General features: G+C 64.0%; 1 protein-coding gene across 1 annotated transcript in view; it reads right to left on the bottom strand.

The window, feature by feature from the left end:
- The window catches only part of COL7A1 (collagen type VII alpha 1 chain), a 31,893-nt gene extending 10,521 nt beyond the window's left edge, over positions 1-21,372 (bottom strand). Inside the window, 85 exon segments of the mRNA XM_077184789.1 lie at positions 273-317; positions 404-466; positions 608-652; positions 774-845; positions 1,014-1,058; positions 1,237-1,272; positions 1,366-1,575; positions 1,710-1,841; positions 2,085-2,120; positions 2,240-2,287; positions 2,446-2,481; positions 2,658-2,693; positions 2,852-2,956; positions 3,050-3,085; positions 3,231-3,266; positions 3,450-3,494; positions 3,688-3,759; positions 3,961-3,996; positions 4,178-4,258; positions 4,344-4,379; positions 4,477-4,512; positions 4,672-4,752; positions 5,360-5,401; positions 5,478-5,504; positions 5,611-5,655; positions 5,752-5,823; positions 5,921-5,965; positions 6,080-6,115; positions 6,241-6,321; positions 6,453-6,488; positions 6,604-6,663; positions 6,761-6,832; positions 6,995-7,024; positions 7,125-7,151; positions 7,232-7,267; positions 7,371-7,415; positions 7,526-7,561; positions 7,760-7,804; positions 7,937-7,972; positions 8,120-8,179; positions 8,302-8,364; positions 8,477-8,530; positions 8,675-8,701; positions 8,983-9,096; positions 9,188-9,256; positions 9,469-9,522; positions 9,597-9,632; positions 9,937-10,008; positions 10,333-10,425; positions 10,637-10,681; positions 10,797-10,823; positions 10,965-11,006; positions 11,099-11,256; positions 11,328-11,471; positions 11,549-11,675; positions 11,757-11,893; positions 11,970-12,116; positions 12,201-12,320; positions 12,484-12,630; positions 12,709-12,837; positions 12,918-13,064; positions 13,138-13,263; positions 13,345-13,488; positions 13,558-13,683; positions 13,845-13,991; positions 14,077-14,205; positions 14,435-14,584; positions 14,659-14,775; positions 14,942-15,088; positions 15,209-15,328; positions 16,028-16,177; positions 16,733-16,855; positions 16,934-17,063; positions 17,161-17,324; positions 17,521-17,679; positions 17,763-17,856; positions 17,952-18,111; positions 18,192-18,372; positions 18,481-18,571; positions 20,542-20,604; positions 20,606-20,637; positions 20,948-21,009; positions 21,011-21,070; positions 21,072-21,120; positions 21,123-21,372. Coding sequence (XP_077040904.1) covers positions 273-317; positions 404-466; positions 608-652; positions 774-845; positions 1,014-1,058; positions 1,237-1,272; positions 1,366-1,575; positions 1,710-1,841; positions 2,085-2,120; positions 2,240-2,287; positions 2,446-2,481; positions 2,658-2,693; positions 2,852-2,956; positions 3,050-3,085; positions 3,231-3,266; positions 3,450-3,494; positions 3,688-3,759; positions 3,961-3,996; positions 4,178-4,258; positions 4,344-4,379; positions 4,477-4,512; positions 4,672-4,752; positions 5,360-5,401; positions 5,478-5,504; positions 5,611-5,655; positions 5,752-5,823; positions 5,921-5,965; positions 6,080-6,115; positions 6,241-6,321; positions 6,453-6,488; positions 6,604-6,663; positions 6,761-6,832; positions 6,995-7,024; positions 7,125-7,151; positions 7,232-7,267; positions 7,371-7,415; positions 7,526-7,561; positions 7,760-7,804; positions 7,937-7,972; positions 8,120-8,179; positions 8,302-8,364; positions 8,477-8,530; positions 8,675-8,701; positions 8,983-9,096; positions 9,188-9,256; positions 9,469-9,522; positions 9,597-9,632; positions 9,937-10,008; positions 10,333-10,425; positions 10,637-10,681; positions 10,797-10,823; positions 10,965-11,006; positions 11,099-11,256; positions 11,328-11,471; positions 11,549-11,675; positions 11,757-11,893; positions 11,970-12,116; positions 12,201-12,320; positions 12,484-12,630; positions 12,709-12,837; positions 12,918-13,064; positions 13,138-13,263; positions 13,345-13,488; positions 13,558-13,683; positions 13,845-13,991; positions 14,077-14,205; positions 14,435-14,584; positions 14,659-14,775; positions 14,942-15,088; positions 15,209-15,328; positions 16,028-16,177; positions 16,733-16,855; positions 16,934-17,063; positions 17,161-17,324; positions 17,521-17,679; positions 17,763-17,856; positions 17,952-18,111; positions 18,192-18,372; positions 18,481-18,571; positions 20,542-20,604; positions 20,606-20,637; positions 20,948-21,009; positions 21,011-21,070; positions 21,072-21,120; positions 21,123-21,372 — 7,125 coding nt within the window.
- Between the last annotated feature and the right edge of the window lie 2,163 nt (positions 21,373-23,535).

Genomic DNA, 23,535 nt, shown 5'->3' with positions numbered 1-23,535 from the left:
ACCACATTACAGTCAGTGGACAAACAGAAACCCACACTTCCACACAGCCCTGCCTGCCCCCCAGGGATGCTCCCCATTCCCAGTGTGTGGTACCCAGCCAGGGCACTTAGGAGGGGCAGGAATAGGAAGATGCCCCCAAATCCCAGGCCCTGCATGGGCAGAAGGAGGTGAATGAGCCATAAACGCTCCTGCTGATGCTGGTGGTGGCTGGTGTGAGACCACAGGAGCTCCCCCAGTCCCAGCCTGCATCTCTCCACCATGTCCCCACTCACCGGCTTCCCCTCAGGGCCTGCCAGCCCTCTCTCACCCGGGAGGCCCTGGAGCAAAGGATGGAGACAGGGATGGGGTCAGTGCCAGGCAGGTCCGGGGGCAGTGCCAGGCAGGGGAGCAGTGTGGCACTCACCGGGCTGCCGTCCCTGCCCTTCTCACCAGGCTCCCCTCGGTCACCCCTCAAGCCACCTTCACCCTGCAGTGGGGACAGGCACGGGGTCACAAGATAGGCAGGGACCTTCCCATGACCTCCCAGGGCCTGCTGAGGGCTGTGCCCAGCAGTGCCCTCACCCAGGGCTTTGCTCCCTTTTGACATGGGAGACTTATAACCTCAGACCTTGTCTCCTTTGGGTCCCCGCTCGCCCTCGGCTCCGGGCTCACCCTGTGAGGGGAAGAAGACAGATGCCATCAGCCCTTGCTGACCACCATCCTCAGCCCCAGCCCATGATGTTGGCCCAGCTCAGTTGTCTCAGCTGCCTTCTCCTTTCAGACCAGCCACACACCTTGGCTCCTTTGGGTCCGATGGGGCCGCGTTCCCCTGGGAGGCCCATCAGGCTGCCCTCCACCACGTCCACCTGTGGGCACGGCACAGTCAGGGCCAGCACCCAGGGCACCTCAGGAAGGATCCCTCAGGGGCAAAGCTCTCCCCAAGCCCCTGAGCCAAGGCACTGGATGTGGCCATCCATCCCCAGAGGAGCAGGCTGGCACCTTGACAATGCTCCCCAGCAGCAGCCATCACCTACCTTGGGCCCTGGGGGCCCTGGGGGTCCAGGCAAGCCATCCCTTCCCTGAAAGGGCAGAGAAAGAGGTTGAGTGTCAAAGGGCACAGGAGAGCAGAGCCTTCCTGGTATGGCCAGGAAGGTATGGGAATGGGCATCTGCCTGCCCCACAGAGAGCCCTGCATCCCCTCAAGAGAGGCACACCACCAGAGGGGATGGAGGGCACCATGTCCCTGGCCCAGCTCACCTGCTCCCCTCGGTCGCCCTTCTCGCCACGGTCGCCCTGTGGAAACACCGTGGTGGCTGTCACGGGGCTGTCCCCAAGCCCCCAGAGCAGGTCCCCCAGACCTCACCTCGCACCTGCACACACACTCACCTTCTCGCCGGACCTCCCGGATTCCCCCAGCTCCCCAGCCCGGCCCGGCACCCCAGGAATGCCTGGCTTGCCAGGCTCCCCTGGCTGCCCAGGCGGGCCCTCGGGACCCCGCTCACCCACGGCCCGGCCCATGGGGCCCTGGGGGCCGGGGGTACCTGGGTCTCCCTTGTCACCTTTGGGTCCTCGCTCGCCAGGGAAGCCTAAGGAGCCCTGCAAGACAAAAGCTGCGCTGCCAGAGCCAGCCCTGAGGCGGGGCTGAGGCGGCTGCATGAACCCCCAGCCAGCCCAGAAAGCAGGAGTGGGGCAGAGTGCTGGGGCCTGGCATCGAGCCTGGCTCCACTCACCTCTCGGCCCGGGGGCCCCCTTTCTCCTGGATCCCCCCGACTGCCCTTCTGGCCCCGCAGCCGCTCGACCGCCGGCGGAAACGAGTCTGAGCTCCCATCATAGGCACCCGTGAGCTCCTTCAGGGATGAAACCTGGGAGGGAAGAAGACAGGTGCCATCAGCCCTTGCTGACCACCATCCTCAGCCCCAGCCCACGATGCTGCCCCAGGAACATGGGGAAGGAGGAGAGAGCATAAAGTGGAACCAGCTGCAGCAGCACCCCACCATCCTGCCAACCCATCCTAAATTGCTCGCATCCCCCAGTACCTCCCGTGCCATCCTTCTGCTGCCATGAGGCAGGAAAAAGCCCCAGCCTGACAGTCAGGAAATACATACTTTAATGCCAAGTGCTTCCAGGCTACGTTCAATGTTCTGCAATAAAAAAGACATTAAAAACAAAGTAGGTTCCCACCACAGAGGCTGTGGATGGTTCTCTGTCCCCCAGGGCTGAGGCTGCTGTCCCAGCACAGGAGGTCAGGGTAGGGACTCACCACTGTAGTGCCAGGGTCTCCACGTGCTCCAGGGCTGCCAGGTCGCCCCTAGGTTTAGAGGAAAAGAGGGAATGGGAAGATGTACAGAGCTGCAGCAAGAGGGGTGAGCAGTGCTCGCCCTTGGTAGGTTTCAGAGTTAACACTTTGCTGCCTGGCAGGGGCTGTGGCTGTGACTGGGGTTGTCAGGCTCTGTGCTGGGTACTCACCGGCTCCCCTCGCAGTCCAGGCTCCCCTGGGTCCCCCTGAAACACAGCAAAGGGATCAAGGGGAGCAGTCAGGCTGCCCAGCACCAGCTGCAGCACCAGGGTCCAGCCCTGTTATCTTGGGGGTGGGGACTCCTGACAGGGGCTTATTCCCTCTGGCATGTGGTCCCCCCAGACCTTTGCCTTGGGGGACTGGGGGGCAGGAGCACACTTACCTTTGGTCCAGCCACCCCACGGAGGCCTGGGGAGCCCTAGAAGACATGGAGGTGACACAATAGCACCCGGCCCCCAGGGACACGGGGCAGTGCCCCAAGGCAGCCATGGATGGGGGTCCTGCCTGCCTTAGAGCAATCTGGACTCCAGGGTCTGGTGCTGAGGGGCACCATGGGGTGGAGAGAGAACTACACACCTGGCCAGGGGGGCCAACCTGCCCTGGGACGCCGGGGAGGCCAGGGGGGCCGAGGGGGCCTGGCACACCTCTGTCCCCCTGCTCGCCCTTGGCACCGCTGCGGCCCTGCCGAGAGAGCAGCATCACCCCAGGGTCTGTGCCTGAGGGGGGCAGGCACCCAGCACCCCCGTCACACACTCCTCCTCGGGGAGTACTCACCTCTCTCCCAGGCAGTCCTGCATCACCTTTGTCTCCCTAACCAGGAGAGAAAGCAGTTGGAGGGATGCTGCCCCATCCACTGCCCCAGGATGGTGCTCCTGGTCCGAGAAGGGTGGAGCCACCAGGCTTGTGGGGATCACATGGGGACCACACAGGAACCACCCGTGGATCACCTCCTTACCTTTCTCCCATCCTCTCCTGGTGTCCCATCTTCTCCCTGGGAACAAAGGCTGCCTGTCAGTGCCCAGCTCAATTCTCTCAACATGGGCACAAACCCAAGGATGGCTCAGAGCAGGGGGGTTCCTTGCCACATCCTCCCCTTGCCTTATGCTGTACTGGGATCACTATCCCTCAACATCCTGGGAGAGCCCCAGAGTCAAGCCCTGTTTCCCCTACTCACATTCTTGCCATTCAGGCCAGGTTTGCCATCCTCACCAGGTTTGCCCTGGCAGGAAAAGAAAGGCAGTGAGGGAGCCCCCCAGGCTCTCCACCAGCCAGGGGTGCCTGGGCCCCGCTGGAGCCTCAAGGTGCATGGCAGGGGGAGCTGGGCACAGGGTGAGCCGTGCCAGATGGATCCAGCTGGGGTCCACAGAGGGCATGGGACAGGATGTGTCCCTAGGGTGCTGGCTGGTACTCACAGGCACGCCAGGTGGGCCCAGGGGACCCACAGGGCCAGGGGGTCCCTGCTCCCCACGCAGCCCAGGCAGCCCCTGCAGGGAAAGGAGATAGTGGGAGCACAGGGCAGCAGGGCACCCGTCTGCCACAGCCAGCCCTGTGAGCAGGGAGTGTCACAGGCAGTGGCACTCTGCTGGGGACAGGGGAGAAGCATGGCACAGGACACTGGTCCCTTGCATGCCTGATGGCCCCAGCAGGAACACAAACCTAAACCTGCCCTCTCCAGAGGTACTTACATCCCGGCCAGGATCTCCCTGCTTTCCCGGGTCCCCCTGCAGACAAGGAGGAGGTGAGGACAGGGACATTGCTACCCTGCCAAAGGCCCCCCCCTCCAGAGCATCCCCAGCCTGGAGCACGGGGTGTCCATGGGGACAGCTCCTCCCAGCCCATCATCCCTCTGTCCCACAGCTCCCACCCAGGCACAGAGCTTCCCCCAGCCTGGCCCACACTCACCCTTAGCCCAGCAGGCCCCGGGGGCCCAGGTTTGCCTTCCAGCCCATTGCGGCCATCCATCCCTGGTGGGCCACGGTCCCCCTGTGGGAGAGCAGGGAAGGGTGGTTGGAGCTCTGGGGTGGGATGGGAGGGCTGTGGGACAACCCTCAGCCCTCAGCCCTCTCACCTTCTCTCCTGGCAGGCCTCGGTCCCCAGGGTCACCCTACAGGGTAGAAGAGAAGTGAGCATCATCTCCCATTACCAGGAGCTGCACAGGGCAGGGTCCCCATTCAGACCCCCTTGGGAAAGGGGACACTCACCCGTGTGCCAGGGGGGCCACGGGGACCCTCCACACCCTGCAAGAAAGAGACACACTCAGCAGTGGGGCATGGGGGGACAGGAGGGATCCTGGTTGCTCAGCAGGCAGTGCCTGCATGCCAGGACCCCTGGCTCTCCTGCAGAACATCAGACCTGATGCTGCCCCAGTGCCCCCCACAGCAGGCCCCAGCACCTACCCTCTCTCCAGGCACTCCAGGGGCGCCAGCATCACCCCGGGCACCCTTGGCACCGTCCTCGCCCGGGTCCCCAGGGTCCCCCTGCCAGGGAAGGGCACGTTGGTCAGAGACTATTGTGCTGTACCAAACCTGTGCCAGAGTGCACAGCGCTGGTGCTGTGTGGTTTAGGGCTGGGGTGAGAGGAATGGTCTCAAAATAAGAGGCACAGGCTGAAAAAGAGGTGGCTGGGCTCAGTGCAGCTCCTGCTGGGGCAGTGGGGGCCAGGCCATGGCTGCAGAAGGAAGGCACTGAGCAGCACTGCTGAGCCACAGAGCCACAGCTGGGGACCACAGTGCCACCCTGCACAGGGCACAACCTCTGGCCAAAATGGTCCTGAGCCTCAGCTGGGTTGTAAAAGCAGAATGCCCAGAGTGTTGGGTGCTGCCATGGGACCGCTGTGGGGCTGGGCAGCCAGGAGCACACCAGCTCCTTTGGAAACCTCAGGGCTACAGGGCCTCCTCCATCACAGGACATGAGTGTCAGCCCCTATGCCCTGAGTTCCACGTGCCTCTCAGTCGTGGGGCACATCAGCTGCTCGTGGCAGAGGCTGTTTTGGGCAGGGAGGGCTTGATGGATCCCAGTGGGCAGGCAGAGCCCAGAGGACAGCAGGGGGTATCCCACCCCAGCATCCCAAGGACTCAGTCATTACCTTCTCACCCTTTACCCCCACTCCTCCAAGCCCAACATCGACCTGTGGGGCAGAGAGGAGATGTTGATGGGGCCGGGCACCAGCCCATGGGCAGGGAGAAGAGGGAGGCAGAACTTACAGCTCGTCCTGGAGGTCCAGGAAGCCCCTGAAAGAAGGGCAAGGGAAGCAGATTAAGGGGAGCTGGCACAGCCCTGGGGAGGGCACAGCTGGCTCTGGGGTGGGGGGCCACATGTGGTCCTGCCATCACTCACTGGGTCCCCACGGTCACCCTTGCTCCCTGGTGCTCCAGGGCTGCCCTGCAGGAAAGAGGGATGGAGTCAGAGGGGGAGTGGTGTGGGGCAGGGAGCTGTGAGGGGTGGTGGGTGTCCATGGAGCCCTGGGCACATACTCACATTCCTGCCTTCAGGTCCTGGGTCCCCCAAGTCACCCTTCTCCCCGGGGGGACCACGGTAGCCAGGGAGGCCCTGGGTGGGGGGCAAAGGGAAGATGTGCATTAGCAGGAGCCACCCCAAGGCCATGAGGCTCTGTCCTGCCCAGGGTGCCCAGCAGCCCTGCACTTACCCGGGGACCCCTGTCTCCAGGCTTGCCAGGCAGGCCTGCTTCTCCCTGTGGGGAAAGAGGGGGTGAGTGGGGGCAGTGGGAAGAGGGGCAGAGGAAACAGGGGCAGTGGGAAGAGGGGCAGTGGGAAGAGGGGCAGTGGTCCTGGGGACCCTCACTCACCGGAGTGCCTTCGTCACCTTTCTCTCCTCGCTCTCCCTGAGGCACAAATCAGTGGGCACCGGCCAGGAGAGAAAAGCACAAGTCACCAGCATCCCCCTGCTCCCTGGCAGCCCCGGTCTGCTCAGGGCCACAGTGCCCCAGAGCCCCGTGTCCCACACTACCTCCTTGCCTCGCAGCCCCGGCTGCCCCGGGGCGCCCGCTCGGCCCGGCTCCCCCTTCTCTCCTGGCTCTCCTGGGTCACCCTAGGCAGGGGAAGGGACAACAGTCAGGCCAGAGGCTGGGCAGCTGGGGAGAGAAGGGGCACAGCCTGCAGGAACAGCCCCTCTAGACAGACAAATGGACAGACAGACAAATGGAAGGGCAGTGACATCACCTTTGGGCCACTCCTGCCTGTGAGGCCAACGACACCCTGGTTGTTGGAGAGGAAGAGCAGGTGTCACTTGGGGAGGGGGCAGCTCGGTGAGCCCCGGCCAGGGGAGGGCCAGGCCCATGGGCTGGGGTCCCCAGGGTGCCCCCAGACTCACCCGATCGCCCTGCTCGCCTTTGGGGCCAGCTGGCCCGGGGATGCTCAGGCCAGGGGGACCCTGGACATGGAAGGACAGAGCATGGAGCAACAGCACAGGCACCATGAGGCTGGGCAGGGCTGTGCCCTGTGCTTCCTATCCTCATGGCAGTACTCACACGGGCACCTTTATCTCCTGTGTCACCCTTGGGGCCAGGAGGTCCTTCTGGTCCTGGGAAACCTCTGTCACCCTGGAGCAGAAAAAATCAGCACCCCAACCCACCCATTTTTTTCCCCCCACTGCAGCTGTGCACCAGGCTTAGGACCAGGATGAGCCCAATTGTGCAATCCCCTCCCCAGCCATGCCCACAGCCATGCCCAGAGGGTGGAGGGCACGGCTGGGCCAGGGTTACCTTCTCTCCAACACCAGCCACGCTGGGAGCCTGCAGGGGAAGCAGAGGAGACCATGCTGGGCACTGCCCATGGCTCCCTGTGCTGGGGTTGGGGCAGGCAGAGCTGGAGCTGCTGGGCAGCATCACTTACTGGCCTGCCAGGTGGTCCTGGGTCACCCTGCAGAGAGACAGGTGTCACTGCCAGCCCCTTCCCCAACAGACCCCTGCCACCCCACTGGGACCCCCCTTTGCCCTCACCTTCTCCCCCCGGGGGCCAGTCGGTCCTGGAGCTCCCTGTGGTGAGATTGGAGACCTCAGGGGGCTGGCAGTGCCTGGGAACCACCCAGGGCATGGCAGCTCCCGGCTCCACAGCAGCACAGCCACCACCCTGACTCACCTCTCTGCCTGATGGCCCCGGGTGCCCGGGGGCTCCCACCTCACCCTGCAGGAGAGGAGGAAGAGGAAGGTGTGGGGGCATCCTGCCACCCCCTGCCAGCGTGGCTGCTCCAGGGCAGAGTGGGCATCACTCCACCATGCCCAGGGTGCTCCTACCTTCTCACCCTGTGGGCCTGGCACACCACGGTCTCCCTGCAGAGCAAAGAGAGGAGGGTTCAGGGAGCCTTCCTCCCTCTACATCACACTGCCCCCACCCCACACACTGCCCCAGAGCTCTTCACAAGCCAGCCCTGGATCCCACCCAAGACCCTTGGGTTGTGACAGCCATGCCCAGGCACTGCCACCAGCAGGTCCCAGCGACACCAGGACCCTGCCTGGGCACCCTCTCACCTTCTCGCCCGTCTCTCCCAGCTCGCCCGGCACCCCACGGTCCCCCTGGTATAGGAGGAACAAAGGGTCAGACACAGCAGGACCTTTGGGGACATCCTGGGTCCCGGCACAGAACCAGAACCCCCTTCTCTCTGCCAAGGCATGGCAGGAGCATCCCTGGGTCCCTGCACCACTCACCTTCCTGCCCTGCTCCCCCGGCGGTCCCCGAGGGCCCTGCAGAGGAGGATGGAGACGTTGTCACCTTTGGTGTGACAAGGCAAACACCCAGGCTGCCCAAAGCAGGAGGGCTCAGCGTGCCCTCAGGCTTGGCTCCTGGCATGGCCAGCTCCTGCCTGCCTTTCCTTCTCTCAGGACACTCACCCTGTCTCCTGGGTCTCCGGGGCGGCCAGGTGGCCCTGGGAAACCTTCTGTGCCATCACCCTGGGGATTTGGAAAGGTGAGAGCCATGCTCGTGACACGGGGATGCCCATTAGATGGGAATCCTCACTGGAGAGTAGTGTGAGGTCCAGCCCCAGTGGGGAGCATCCCTGCCACCTTCTTACCTTCTCTCCCTTCAGCCCAGGGGGCCCAGCAGGTCCCCGAGGCCCAGGGTCCCCAGGGAGGCCCTGCAAGACAGAAAATCTCAGCCCCTGTGGATGTGACTCAGCCCTGGGCACACACAGCCTGTGCAGCCCGGATCCCCTCTGCCAGCCCTGGTGGCCTGGGGGCTCAACTCACTGGGGGTCCAGGGTCCCCTCGAGGCACTGCCCCATCTACGAATCCAGGGGGGCCCTGCAGAGAGAAGGGTCAGCTCCTGTGTGGCTGCCCTGAGGGCTCAGTCCTCCCCAGCACCCTGAGGGGCTGCAGTGCCCTTGGACACTCAAGGGGCCTCCATCCAGTAGGGTAGAGGAGTCAGGGTAATGCACAGCCACTCACCCTTTCCCCTCGGTCACCCTTCTCTCCCTGCAAAGGTGAAAAAAGCAAATCAGGGCAGTTCTGGGCTGTTCCCATGCTCTCCTTGAATACGAGAGGAACATGCTGGCTAGAGCCATCATCAGTGGCATCAGGGTATGTGCATGCCAAGTGCCTCTCCCCACACTGCACCCCACGAGCATCTTGTGCAGGCACAGCCCACAAGCAGGCCCAGGAGGAGCCCACAGGGGAACAGCTCCAAGCAGCTGCCTGTTCCCCATCCCTCTGCCCACACATCCCCAGCCTTCCCCATGCAGCATCGGGGGATTTACCTTCACAAACTCTCCAGGAGGTCCTGGTAGCCCCATGGGTCCGAGTGGACCAGGAGGGCCTGGGTCACCAAGAGGCCCCCGTGGGCCAGGGATCCCAGGTGGGCCGGGGCTGCCCTGCAGGACAGAGGGGCTCCATCAGCTGGGGCTGAGGTGTGGGCTGGGGGTGCTGGCAGAGACCCCTTCACACCTGTATGCCCACACCTACCGGCACACCTGGCTCCCCTCTCTGGCCTGGCAGCCCCTGCTCTCCATCCGTGAACACCCTGGGCTCTCCCTGCATGAGGAGGGGGAGGAAAAATCAGTGACCACGTGTGCCACATGTGCCCTGCTGTGGCCACAGTGCCAGGAATCTGGCAGGGAGATGGGGAGGCCGTGGGGCCAGGGGAGGCCGTGGGGCCAGGAGATGCCAGGCACCAAGCTGTGCCCACCAGGGTCCCCAGAGCTCCCCAGGGACCCCTGTGGGGCAGCCCCCTGCCCATCACCTACCGGGTCACCTTTCTCCCCCTTTGGGCCAGGGAGTCCCATGGGCCCACGTGTCCCCTGGGAAGGAAAGATGAGGATGAGAGGGGGTGCTGGGTGTGAGAAGGGTTGGGGACGGTTGGGGCCATACTCACAGGATCCCCTCGAGGACCAGGGATGCCCTGGATGCCCTAGAAAACAACAGCTGAGGAGGTGAACACATCCCTGCCAGCCAGGGGAGTGAGGATGGGATGAGATGGAATGAGGGGGCTTGGCATGGCATGGCATGGCATGGCATGGCATGGCATCTCCAGCCAAAGTAAGGCTAGACAGTACACTTTGCCGGGGATACACACACAGGAGACAGCACTGCCCCTGCCAGCTGCTGAGACTCCCCAGCACAGGAAACAGGGAAGCAGAGGCTGGCTCAGGGAGCAGGCAGGGTGATGGAGAGCCCATTGTGCAGCAGCAAAGCCAGGGGACACCCTTACTCACTGGCTGCCCAGGTGATCCAGGATTCCCAGGGCGTCCAGGGCTTCCTGGTGCCCCATCAGCTCCAGGAAATCCCTGCAGGACAGAGGAGCATCATGGCAGCATCTGGTGTACCCCAGCACTGCCAGACTCCTTCAGTGCTCCAGGCAGTGCTGGCCCTAGCCCTGGGAGCTCAGGGCAGCCCCAAGGCAGAGCTGGGTTCCGGGGTGCCTTTCCCCGTGTGCTGAGCTGGGGTGTGAGGCTGCAGTGTGGGGCTGGGCTGGGGTTCTTCTGCGGGATTTCCCCTCCAGTGCAGGTGTGGAGACCAAAAGGACAAGGGGCAGTGGGAGGCCCCAATGGGGCCAAGTCACTGTGTCCAGGGATCCTGGGGTGCCTAGGTGAGGGGCCAGAGGTACTCACCCTGTCCCCCTTCTTGCCTGGACCCTCAGCACTCTCTCCTGGTGGACCCCGTGGTCCTGGTGGTCCTGGAGAGCCGGGAAGCCCGTGGCGACCCTGGAGACACAGGGGAGAGGACAGGCTGGGTGGCAGGTGGTGGTCAAGAGGTGTTGCCTGTCCACCCCTGTAGCAAGGGCTGGACAGGTCCTTGCCCCACACCCACCCACTGGCAGGACAAAGGGACAAGGGAACATGAGGACATGGGGACCATGGCACTGCCCTCTCCAGGGAGCTGCCCCTCTTATGCTCCCCTCCATCAGGTTATTACCGGCTGCCCAGGGAGACCTGGTGGTCCCATACGTCCTTGCAGTCCCTGCAGAGACAAAGCCAGTAGTGAGCATCCCCTGTGAGCTGATGTTAGCCTGGTTTGGGAGATGCAAACCTCCCAAAGCCACCAGCTGGTGGCGGGGTGTCCCCAAAGCACTCACTGCCTCACCGCGCTCTCCCTTCTCGCCCTGCAAGGGACAGAGGGAAGGGGTTAGGGGCTGGCACTCTTGTGCTTAACTCCCCACTGGGCTTCTGCTGTCAGCAGCTAGGGGTCTCTGACCCATGCTGAGCACCTGTGGCACAGCATGGCACAGCCTTGAGAAGCTCACCTTGGGGCACTCCATAGTGCAGGGCTTTGGCTTTGGCTCCGGCTGGCAAGAAAAGATAAGCCTGTGTGAACCCAGGGATCAGAGCTTACATGGGCTGCTCCCCTTCCACATCCCTGAGGTGTTCTGGCCCTTACCCTGGTGGAGATGATGGTGCAGAGGTCATCGGTGAGCTCTCCCTCCAGCTCTGCCAGGTCACTGCCATGGTAGATGTACCGTGGGTCCTCACTGGTGACCATGCGCCGGAGCTGCTCCCGGTCTGCCCCCTCCATGCTCACTGCCAGCACCTGGACCCCTGAGCAGAGAGCACCCTCAGCACCCCACAGAAGTCCCTGCACACCCTGATGAGACCCTATTAATCCTCACCCCCAGCCTTGACATCCCTGGCCACTGTGATGGCATCATCCCCCGAGGGGCTGTCAGCCAGAACCACCAGCACTGCTGGCACCCCGGGACGGCGCCCTGCACCAGGACTCAGCAGGTACGTCCTGGCAAAGGTCATGGCTGCCCCTAGACAGAGAGAAGGAAGAAGGGACAGTCAGCAGGATCGCAGAAACACTGCCCCAGCTCCTAGAGCCGCCCCTCACCGATGTTGTTGCCGCTGGGCTCCTCGTAGCGCATGGCACGGATCTGCTCCAGCACGGTGGGCAGGTCACTGGAGCGGTTGAGGAGCAGCCAGGGTAGGCTGCGGTAGCTGTACGTGGCCAGGGCCACCTGCAAGGGTGCAGGGCAGCAGTGGGCACCACGGCCCACCCACGAGCCCCCCGTGCCCCCACTGCTGTGGCAGCAGCCTACCTGTGTGCCCTCAGGGCCCAGGCGCCCCAGGGCTGACACGGTGTTGGAGAGGAGGGTGCGCACAGCGCTGGCTCCAGAGGAGCTGTTGCGGGTGCCATGTACCAGAAAGACCACGTCACCGAGGGCATCCCTGCAGACTGCAGGATGGGAAGGGGTGAAGCCACCACCAGAGTGGGGACAAGCCCAGCCCACCCTGCAGGGAGCCCCCAGTACCTGTGCGCTCACTGACGGACGCCTCGGCACCCGGAGTGCTCCCCAGGAGCGGCCGCAGGGTGAAGGTGTAGCGCTGGCCCAGGCGCAGCCCGGGGACCTGCTGGGAGCTGGCAGTGCTGGGCAGCGTCCGCCCCCTGTCCCCACCAGCTGCCGCCCACGGGACAGTCAGAGGGATCAGCAGGCCCCTGCGGGGATGCCGCCCACCGTCCTGGGGCCACCCACTCGTCTCACCTGCAGGAGGGCTCCAGGAGAGGACATAGCCAGAGGCACCGGGGACTGGGGTCCAGGTGAGAGTCACAGAGTCCCTCTGCACCTCCGTCACCCGCAGGCTGGTGATGTGGCTCGGGGCAGCTACCAAGGGGGAGGAAAGGGTGTCCCAGCTTCATGGGGCAGCCCCCAACGTTCTCCCTCCCCAGCCTAATGCTGGGACAGTCAGTCCCTGGGTGCCCCTCTGGGCTCAAGCCATGTGTCAGGGGGCTCATGCTGCCTTGGCCCCAGGCAGTCAGTCCCTTACTGGTGATGGCAGTGATGGTGGCTGGCTCGCTCTCCCGGCTGCCAGCCAGGCTGGTGATGCTGATGTGGTAGTGCCGGCCCGGTTCCAGTCCCGACAGGGTATAAGAGCTGGAGGTGGCTGGGAGCTGCTGGCTGTGCTGGGGCCCCCCTGGCAGGGGCAGAGAGGGGTGAGGGGGTGCGGGTGGGAGCTGGCAGGGATGCAGGGGCTCCAGCCAGCTATGCTTACCTTCAGCCAGGCGCCAGAACAGGCGGTACCCGGTGCTGCCAGCCACTGGCAGCCAGGTCAGGCGCAGGTGGTGCTCCGAGGCCTCGGTCACCTGGAAGCCGCTGACAGGGCGTGGGGGGGCTGCCTCCGCTGCGGGGCAGAGGGGCAGGCGTCAGAGGCAGGAGTGCCCAGTGCCACCCTGGGGTGATGCCCCCTGCCCCAGCACTCACGGGTGGTGACGACAATGGAGACGGGGTTGCCTTCCCGGTTGCCAATGAGTGCCGTCACCTTCACGGTGTAGGAGACACCTCCCTCCAGGTTGGGGATGTCAAAGGAGTTGGTGTGGCCAGGAACTCGCCGGCTATTCTCCGAACCCCCTGCCAAGGACTGTGGCATGAGGCCCCCACCCTGCTGCCCTCACAGCCCACCCCCATCCCCACCCCACAGTACCGTCCCTGCGGCTCCACACCACACGGTAGGCAGTGGCTCCCGGCACACCGACCCAAGTGACACGGGCAACATTGCTCCTGGATGCCTGCACCTCCAGCTGGGTCACCTTCCCCACCTGCTCTGGCACTGTGACACCAAGAGGGCCACTGTCATCCTGGGTCACAGCCAATGGCACCAGACAGCTCTGTCAGGCAGGGGTTACCTCACCTATCCGTCCTGTGGCAGTGACGGGGCTGCCCTCACGGCCATCCACAATGGCTGAGACACTGACGGTGTAGACAATGTTGGCGTGCAGCCCATCGATGGTGAAGGTGGTGGGGTCAGCAGGGAGGAAGCGGGATTTCTTCAGACCTAAGAGATGGCTGGGATAGGAAGGGCTCCAGCAGAGCTGCCACAGCACCCCATGGTCCATACACTCACCGTCACTGCCTTGCCACGTCAGCAGGTAGCCCCCGGCACCTGGCAGCCCTCGCCAGGTGACCCGCAGCTGGCTGGGACCGGCCTCCATCACCCGCAGATCCGAAATGCTGCCCACCTCTGGATACTCTGCACCACCCCATAACACCACAGCATCACCCTGGGTAGTCCGAAGGGACCCCACAGCCAAGCTGCCATCCCAAGGGGTTGCAGGGGGATAGAGACAGCTGCCGGCCAGTGGGAACATGCAGTACCAGAACTCCTGGCACCAAATCCTGACGTGGACTTACTGAGGCGGACGGTGAGCGTGGCAGCACTGCCCTCCTGGCCGCCTGCCAGTGCTGAGACACGCACCAGGTAGGGGACACCCTCCCGGAGGTCACCGAGCTCCAGCCCCGTCTGGCTGCCGGGGATGCGCCTCATCCTCTCCGTGCCATCTGCCAGGAGGAGGGCAGTGCGGTGGCTCAGTGTCAGCTGGTCAGGATCCCCCGGGTGCCACCCTGACCCTGCCCACAGACTCACCCTGGCTGTTGCGCAGCACCACTTTGTACTCGGTGGCACCGGGGACAGCCGTCCAGCTCAGCCGTACCTGCCTGCCCGATTCCTCAATGAGCCGCAGGTCTGACACAGCACCCACGGGTGCCTCCACGCCTGTGAGGGCACATGTGAGGCACAGCTGGAGTGGCACAGCCTGGACAGCACAACCTCCATACTCAGCACAACCCCCATACTCATCCTGGGCTGTGACCAGACAGCTGGGGGTTGTCATGGCCAAGGCAGTCCTCAACCTGAGCAATGCCCATTGGGACATCCCACATCCCTCCATGCCAAAGGCTTGGAATGCTGGGGAACAGCTCAGGGGACCCACAGCAGCACTGACCTGTCTGAAAGGTGGTGACAGGGGTGGCCACCTCCCCACCATCATAGAGTGTGTAGAGGGTGATGCGGTACTCGGTGCCCGGCTTCAGCCCCGTCAGCTGGTAAGTATTGGTGCTGCTGGGGAGAGACACTGTTCTGGGGGGCTCTGGTCCTGCAGGAAGGGAAGGATCACAGCCAGCTGCTGGCATGGAGGGCCCACAGGGGCAACAGGCACCTCGAGCCTACCTGTGGCTCTCTTCCACTCCAGACGGTAGCCACGAGCATCACGGGCACTGGTCCAGAGCACTTGGATGGATGTGGGGCCCAGGATGTTGGTCTGCAGTGTCTGGTCTGTACCTGCCTCTGCAAGAGGGACCCCATGGGCCAGGGTACCTTGTGCCACCCTGCTGCAGCCACCCAGCCCATGTCCCTGGTCCCCACACATGGCAAGGACAGGGGCTGCAAGGGCTGGTCCCTCCTCCCTCCCATGCACAGCAGCAGGATGGCATCACCTGTACCCAACACCTACCTGTCCTCTGCCGCACAGTGGCTGTGGGCCCCTCCAGCTGCCTGAAGAGTGGGGCCACCGTCACCACATAGTCAGTGTTGGGCTGCAGCCCCACCAAGGCATGTGACATCTGCCCGGCGTCCAGGTCCACCCTGTGCCTGTCCTGCCCTGTGGGAGCCAGTGCAGCAGTCCCTTGGGGAGGTCAGGCAGAAGGTGCCACCAGCTCCCTCCTGTCCCTCCTCAGGGGCCACCAGCAGAAGGGGCATAAGCTTTGGGAGAAGCACCTACCTGTGCGGGTTGCCCAGGAGAGGCGGTAGCCGGTGGCGCCACTGACAGGCTGCCAGGCCAGCAGCATGCTCTGTGCTGACACGTTGTGCACTGTCAAGTGCTGCACGCCCACCAGGTGCCCTGTGGGAGTGAGGTGACTGTCCATCTCCCCCATGAGAATGGGGCAGGAGGCAGCAGGAAGCACCTTCACCTGCAAACCGCTGTCTCCAGGAAGCCCCCTTGCCCCTGCTCACCAGTGCTAACCACACTGAGGTCACTGAGCGCAGCCCGCGCTCAGGCGGCTCCTTCAAAGCATCAAACTGTGCAAAACGGAGCTCAAATGTCTTCCTCTTAATGCCTTAAATACTTTCTGTGGGTTAAGACTGCCTGGGGCAGCTGAAGGAATTGGTTTGCCAAAATCAGATGCTTGCAAAGGTGCTGCCCTGGAGCCTCACCCCCACTCCTACCCGGAGATGCTTTCCAACAGCCTCTGCCCTGGTGGAAACCACACTTTCCTCCCACAGAGCACTGTACTCAAACCCTGCATTTTTTCAGTCAACATTTTTTACGTCATGGGAGGAAAGCTCTGGTGGAAACACTCCCAGAAGGCTGCAAAGGAAATTGGGAGCACACAGTGCTGCATCCTGCACTGGGAGCAACTTTTGGGGCCCAGAGCATCACCTTGTAGCCATGCTCACCTGCTTCCCCATCCCACCCCCACAGGCAGCCATGGGCCAGGCAGCCCCATCCCAATGGGGCACAGTGATTGGAGGGGGGCATCCCTGTGCTGGGAACCCATTCCTAACCCTGGCTGGGCCCAGGGCTGGGCTCAGCACTTACGTGTGCGGGCAGTGAGGGTGGCAGGGGCAGCAGGCTGCTGTGCATAGTGGGGCTGGAGCATCACCAGGTACTCAGTATTGGGCTGCAGGTTGCTGAGTGTGGCTGACTGTGCGCTGGCTGTCAGGCTCTTCTCCTCTCTTTGAGGTGCTCCTGGAGGGGTGTGAGGGGCACAGGGACATAACACACACCAGGCCCAGCAGGGAAGGGGTGTCTGTAGGCCTGCACCCTGCCCTGAGGATGCCAGCCAGTGCCAGGGGTGGGGAGCACTGGGAAGAGACTGGGACGTGGGCCAGGGCAGGGGCATCCCCTGGAACGCCCCAGGCCAGGGTGAGGCTGCCAGGTGTGTGGCTCCAGCCCCGTCCCTGGCTGGAACGGGGGTCTGCTGCCTGCTCCCCATGTGCAGCAGCCATGGGGGCACATGCCAGGGCCCCAGCCATTGTGCACGCCCAAGCACACACCCTGAACCTTGCACATGAAGCCTCGGGGTGTAGGAATACACAGGCTGCCTCCACAGCTCTGCACACCACGCACCCCACGCCCAGCGCACGCGTGCCGGCTGCCGTGTGAGGGTGGGTGGATATACACCCACTGCACTCCGGGCATGTATCCCTGCATTCACACTCATCCCTGCTTCCCTCTGCCCAGGGGGTGCACAAAGGCAGGGTGCCCAGGCAGCACTGACCCTCCTCGGGCCCATGCCCTCACCTTGCACAGCATAGCTGAGGCTGTAGCCCTGGGGAGGCTCGGGGCCAGGCTGCCAGGCCAGCCTCAGAAAGGTTGGTCCAGCCTCCACCACGCGAAAATCCAGCACGGAGCCAGCACGGCTTTCTGGAGGCACACAGAAGCAGGGATGAGTCCCCAGCCCCATGCCTGCACCCACCCATCCCTATGGACATGGACACTCACGGGTCCGTGCTCGGCCGGACACGGACTCGCCAATGCTGTTGGCGTACTGGGCGGTGACAGTGACCAGGTACTCTGTCCCAACACGCAGTCCCCGCAGCACAGCATTTGTCTCCCGTGGCCCCACGCTCACCTGGGCAGGAACAATGTCACCCCCCCATCTTCCCCAGGTCACACATGGAGCCACCAGGAACCCCAGGAGCTCTGAGCAGTCAGATGGGAGCACTCACCTCCTGCCTCTCTGCCAGGATGGGCTGCCCTAGCCCTGTCAGTGGCACGTACTGCACCCGGTAGCCAGTGATGGGGCCACTGGCTGGTCTCCAGCGGACCCGCAGATGATCCAGGCCCCGCTCTGGGATCTCCAGGTTGGAGGGGCCAGTGTGGCTTGGCCCATCTGTGGAGTAGCACAGGGGCTGTTGGCTGCACATGCATGAAGCAGAGAGATCTTGCTGTGGCAGCACACATGTGCCCGATGGGATGGGATAGCCGGGAGGTCATTTTGGTGGTGGGACGGATGCTAAGGGTGCACAGTCTGGCACCCAGCACTGTCAGCACCTGTGCCCCTCAGGGAGGAGGATGGGGGCTCATACCCAGCAGGCGCAGGGTGCCCCCAACAGTGGTGCACACCCTCCGTGTTATCAGTGGCACCAGCGTGTCCAGCAGCTTGAAATCACCAACGTAGAAGAAGAAGGCATCAGTAGGCATCGAGGCCACACGGATCAGCTCCTTGCGGTCAGCATTCTTAATACCTGGGACACAGGGAGATGATGGGTGAGGGGGGAACCTGAACCAAGCAGAAGACTCTTTCATGTGCTGCAGAAGCCTCACTCACCCACAGCAAAGACCTTGATACCCTGGCTCTTCAGCTTCGCTGCCGGCCCCTCAGCATCATCCTGGGACTTGCCATCCGTGATGAGAATGCAGATCTGCAGGGCCAGGAAAGAACTGTGGGATCCAGCTTGGGGTCCATGGGCCTGACACTTCTCCCCATGTTGCCAGGGTCACTGCTCTGCACACATACCTGGGGGACCCCAGGCCGGCGCTGCGTGGGGCTGAAGAAGTTGTCAGCAATGTAGCGGAAGCCAGCGCCCGTGCGAGTATTGCCACCCTTGTAGCTCAGCTGCTGGATGGCCCTCCGGACACTTGTGCCATCAGTGTGCTGGGAGAACGAGAACTCCACCCTGGAGAGCGCAGGGGGACACTGTCACTGTCACCCAGCCCTGCCACCCTGCATCCCACATTCCCCTTCCCTTGGGCTCACCGTGGGTCATCACTGTACTGTGCCATGGCAAAGCGCACTGCCTTCTCACCCACCACCTGCACAAAGGGCCCCACCAGCTCCTCCATGAAGGTGCGGACAGCACGGAAGTTGTTCCTTCCGATGCTGGATGAGCCATCCACCAGGAAGGCGATGTCAGCCTCCAGCACATCCTCACACACTGCTGCGGAGCAGTGACAGCACTCAGGGCACAGACTGGCGCTGTGGCACATTGGTGCTGAAGCCCTCTTATTGTGCCACCCACCGTGTGGACCCAGTGCTCAGCACCTACCTTGGTTCCTCTTCTGTGCCGTGGCAGCTGGAGGACGCAGGAGCGCCGGGAGCACAGCCAGGAGCAGGAGTTGGCTGCTCATCGTGGGAGCCTGCAGGACAAGATGCTGCCACCACAGTCTCACAGCAGCCCCAAGCCTTGGGGACAGCAGTTCGGGAGGTTCCCAGCACCACCCGTGCCAGAACGCCTGGCAGCGCTGGGAGGGCAGGGTGCCAGTGCCGCCCCAGGCACCGCACGGCGCGGGGAGAGCCCCGCTCCGGGCCGGGACAGGCGGCAGGAGCTGGCCCGTGAGCAGCCGGTGGGGCTGTCCGCGGTGCGGGGGATACAGAGAGCCCCAGCCCGGCTACAGCCCGGGATCTGCCCCCGCCACCCCTTCCCCTGCCCCACGGCACGGGCAGCAGCGGCGCGCTTGGCCCCCGCCCGCAGGGCTCCTCCGCCCCAGGAAGGTGCTCCAGGGCAGCGGGAGCCAGCGCGGGCAGCCCTGCCCGCCAGCCCCTGCCCCGCCGCACGGAGGGCACCTGGCCCGGTACCCCCGCGATGTCCCAGCCCCAGCTGAGCCCGGCCCGGGCGGTGCCAGCCCCGCCGCACGGACGGCACCTGGCCCGGTACCCCCGCGATGGCTCCGCCGGGTCCCAGCCCCAGCTGAGCCCGGCCCGGGCGGTGCCAGCCCCGCCACGGAGCGCGGCCGAGTGCCCGCGGTGCCCCCGCGGAGGCTCCGACCTGCCCCGCAGTGCCCCCCGCCCCGGCTCCAGGCTCACCCGCCGCCCCCGCGGGGCCGCTCCGTCCCGCACCGCTCCGAGCCGTTCCGTGCCGAGCCGTGCCGGGCGCAGGCGGTGCCGGCGCGCACCGGCCCCCGGCGCTCCCGCCCCTTTATGGAGGGCGGCCCGGAGCACGGGCCGGGGGGAGCGGAGCGGCGCGGCCCCCGCCCAGCCCGGCCTCCCAAAGGGCTTTTCCCACCGCTCCCCTGAGAGGGAAGGAAGGAAGGAAAGCAGCTCCTGAGGCTCTTCCCGCTCCAGGGCCACCCGGGCTGCCCCGCGGCTGCACGGCGTGCAGCGGCTGCACGGCACGGGGATGGAGAGGGCTGGACACCCGGGAACGGCTGCTGCTGGATTTGCCACCGAGACCTCCGTGAGGGGCTGAGTGGGCCCCAGTAAGGCTCAAGGCAGTTTTCCCTCCAGCATCTGCATCTTTCAGGAAGGTGAGCAGCTCTGGAACGTGCCATCCAGGAGCTGGCCACCCACTTCCATCCATCCATCCATCCATCCATCCATCCATCCATCCATCCATCCATCCATCCATCCATCCATCCAAGGGGAATGTGTCATGGAGACTTGGGGCCTGGATCCAGGCAGACCTGGATGGAGCTGCCACAGGGACTTGAGCGCCTGGCACCATCTGGGTTAAAGCCTGGCTCTGAGCACTAGCCCTGGGAAGGGCACTGGTGGTGAAGGGCTGCTCCCCATGCCAGCACAGCTCCCACCAGGCTGCAGGACAGCCAGGCCCCGTCCAGGATCCTTCCTGCACACAGGGCTGGGGTACCCAGCATGCGGAGCCCTGGCACGCATGGTTCTAGTACGGGGACTGCACTGGAGTCAGCTGTGGGAACATCATCCTGCCCTTCTCAAACTCCATTTCACAGCAGGCTTGTGGCTGAGACCTACCCCAGAGCTGGAGAAACTTGCTGGAAAGCCACTGGTGATGTGGCTGCAGTTGCTGGGAGGAGGCGAAAGGGAGAAGATGCCCAGCAAGGCAGGCGGGGAGCTCGTGTTGCCCTGGTCTCACTTCCTGCCCATCCTGTGGCTGGTGGAACAGTCCCTTGAGGCTCCTCCTCAGCCCAGGGTGCACCCTTGACCCTCAGGGTGCTCCTCACCCTGGGCCACCTGTGGGACTACACCGCTCCTTGGGGCACATCACACAGCACCTCATCACCTCATCCTCCCCACTGGTGCCTGTGCTCACCTGGGGTTGATCCTGGCTCAAGGAACCTGCTATGCACCCCATGCCACCTGTCCTCTGTCCCCTTGGTCAGCCCTCATTCCCCGTCCCCAGCACCCCACGTACCTGTGCCCTCCTGGCCACTGCCCCAGGGTCTCCCCTCCGGCTCCTGGCAGGGCAATGCACAGACAGGTCCAGAGGCATCTTCCTGTGGGCAGCAAGAGGAGCAACAGTGGGGATCTCTGGGGCCCAGGGCCACCTCACAGCTGGGGGCCGGGGGCAGGGCCACCGGCCACCGAGCAAAGATGCTCCAGGGTCGGCTGCAGGCAACTTTCCCAGGCACAAGCTGTTCCCAGGCAGGGGAGGAGCGGCGATGCCCTCGCTCTTCTTAAAGGTACAGCAAGCAGTGCATCCCCTCCTCTTCATTAGCCTTCCTCTCCTTAGACCTCAGCCCTGGCCCCCAGGGCTGGCGGGCGGGTTCCGGAGCTCGCCGTGCCCGCAGCTTTGCCCCTGCCTGCCCCAGCCCTGCGGCTCCGGCCGTCAGTCCAGCATCCTCAGGTCAGGACCATCCCTAGACCCTCCTCCCGCCAGAGCCCGTTTAATGAAGACAGGGCGGCCTGTCCCAATTAGACCAGGGGCTCGGTTAGACAGGGAGCGGAGGGGCCTGCCAAGGGCTCTGTGGCTGGCCCCGGGCCCGGAGCTGTGGAGCCGCCCCACGGCGCGGTGCCGGCGGCGGGGCACGGGCGGCCGGGGGTCACCGCGGCCAGCGGGGCAGCGCCGGAGCGGGCAGCGCTCAGCGGGCACCCGGGCAGCGACACCGGGGCAGCGACACTCCACAGCCGTGCCAGGGGCTCTGCCCACCACCTCGGCCCCCAGGACTGCGGCAGGCACTGCTTTGGGGTGCTCCCCAAACCCCAGTCGCCCACGGCAGCATCTTGACCATCTTGCCAGTAGCATTGCCCTTACATGTGCACTGGAGCGGGGCACGCAGGGCTGCTGGGTCCCCAGAACCGGTGTGTCTCCGCCTCCGCGGTGTTTCCCAGCTTCCCTCCGCATACCAGGAGCAGGGAAGGAATCTGCGGCCGCCGGCGCGGGACGGTCCTGCCTGTGCAGATGGAGAGCGCCAGGTGTGAGTGACTCACGGGCACCCCCGCGCCGCTGCACGCCAGCCCCTCCGGGGACATCCTCAAAGGCTGAAAAGCCTTCTCAAAGCCTGGACGGCTGGCAGCCCAGCCACTAGTCATTCCCACAGCCCAGACCTGGGCTTCCCCATCTCCCAGCTGGCTCGGCACCAGAGCGTACTGATTCCTCTACACAGACAACATTTGTAGGGCTGACCCTGACCCCAGCTCCTCACCTGTGCAGGCCTACCCAGTTCCCAAATGACACTCAACAGCTGGCCACATCATGAGACATTCCAGGACACCTCCACGGGTCCCAACAGCCCTGGTCTTTGCAGGGCACTGCCCAGGCAAGCACTACCCCTGAGCCTCACAGGGGTCATATTACCCCTGCGAAGGGAACCCCTTGGTTTGAGAGTGTTCACAAGGGGAGGACAGGAGCTGAGCTTTTCTTTGCCCCTGCTTGCCAGGCATGAGGCCTCACTGCTGCCTTAGTGGGAAACAAGAAGAAAATCTTCAGCCCCAGGTGAGGTTTCAGCTCTCTGGGACGGGATGAGTCACACACCATGGTGGGGTACAGAGCCTGCTGCACAGTCCCACACCATGGTGGGGTACAGAGCCTGCTGCACTTGTGGTGCTCTGGGGATTGCTGCCCCCATCCCCTGCCCACCCTCTCCATGCTGCAGCCACTGCCTCTGGTGCTGATCTGCCATGGGCCAGGATTCAGCACAACCCTTACAGGATTTCAGTTTTCTGGCCCTGCTGTGTTCCTGCAGTGCTCCTCACTCCAGCAGATATCAGCATTCCCAGCCAGTGGAGATGCATGGCACAGCTCTGGGGCTGCTGGGAGGGAGAAGCCACCTCTCCCAGCACTTTCACACTGGGGAGGGGAGCAGCAGGAGGCTAGTGCTGAGGCAGGGGAGGAGTGGAGGAGCTGGCCAGAGCCTGGAGGGGGAACCTTGTCTGCCACAGAGGCCAGTTGAGACATGCTCCAGGAATGTCTTCCAGCACCAGCCACCGCCAGCTCCATGATGTGGCACCCAGCCACGCAGCCCAGCATCCCAGAAAAGGGGCCCATGACCCCTGGCTATCACCAGTCAGCTCAGGGAGAGCCCAGAGGGACAGGCTGCAGCCTTAGGGAATGCTTGTGTCACCCCACGAGACAACCCAGCAACCCAAGAGACCACAAAATAGACCAGGGTGGGAAATAGTCAGCCCTTACCTCCTGCTGACCTACCCTGATGGGTCTGGGGTGGGAAAAAGCCATGCCAGCCCTCCAGGCTGCACTTCACAAGGGAAACACATAGAAGCCTCCCCAGGTCCTCTGTGCCAGAGCACCCTCCATCCTGCTGCTGCCCAAGGCCACATCCCTGTGGAAAAGGGGATCAAGGTATGATATCAGGATGAAGCCACGACCAACGAGCTTCCCTCTCTGTCCAGCAGCTCTTGAGATGTCCAAAGTGAAGGGGATGCTCCCATTTTTGGGGGACCTTACCTACTGTGGAGGCAGCAGCAGTCTGGTGACAGAATGATGATGGAGGTAAGTGATCCCACTGTAGCCAAGCTTGGTGTCAGGCTGAGCCTGCTGTGCCCCCCCGCCAGGGCTCCCCATGGGGTGGGTGCATGTCCTGGCTCTCCCACAACTGCTGTGGAGGGATGGAAAGTTTTTCCTGTCTGTAAACTGTTGTGTCTGGAGGCTGCTGCCAGCACAGCTGCACATCAGCATCGCACGAACCTGTGCTGCACTGTGGCCCCACTGGCCGTGCAAAACGGGCTCAGGAGGGAATGGTGACACCACGAGGATGTGACCCTCCCTCCCCTTGGCCAAGCAGTGCAGGAGAAGGCAGCCCTGGTCAGCCTGACCACAGAGGCCAGGCTGCTTCTCAGGGACAGCAAGTGAGGGGAGAGCCAGGCACCACCAGGGCTCTGCCAAGGGCTGGCAGTGCTTTGCAATGGCATGGGGCCAGCATGCCAGAAAGGGAAGGTGACAATGGGGATG

The sequence above is a fragment of the Agelaius phoeniceus genome, chromosome 11 (assembly GCF_051311805.1).
Source record: "Agelaius phoeniceus isolate bAgePho1 chromosome 11, bAgePho1.hap1, whole genome shotgun sequence".
In the NCBI taxonomy this organism is placed as follows: domain Eukaryota; kingdom Metazoa; phylum Chordata; class Aves; order Passeriformes; family Icteridae; genus Agelaius; species Agelaius phoeniceus.
The sequence above is the reverse complement of the archived record's forward strand: the minus strand, read 5'-3'. Positions and strand labels throughout refer to the sequence as shown.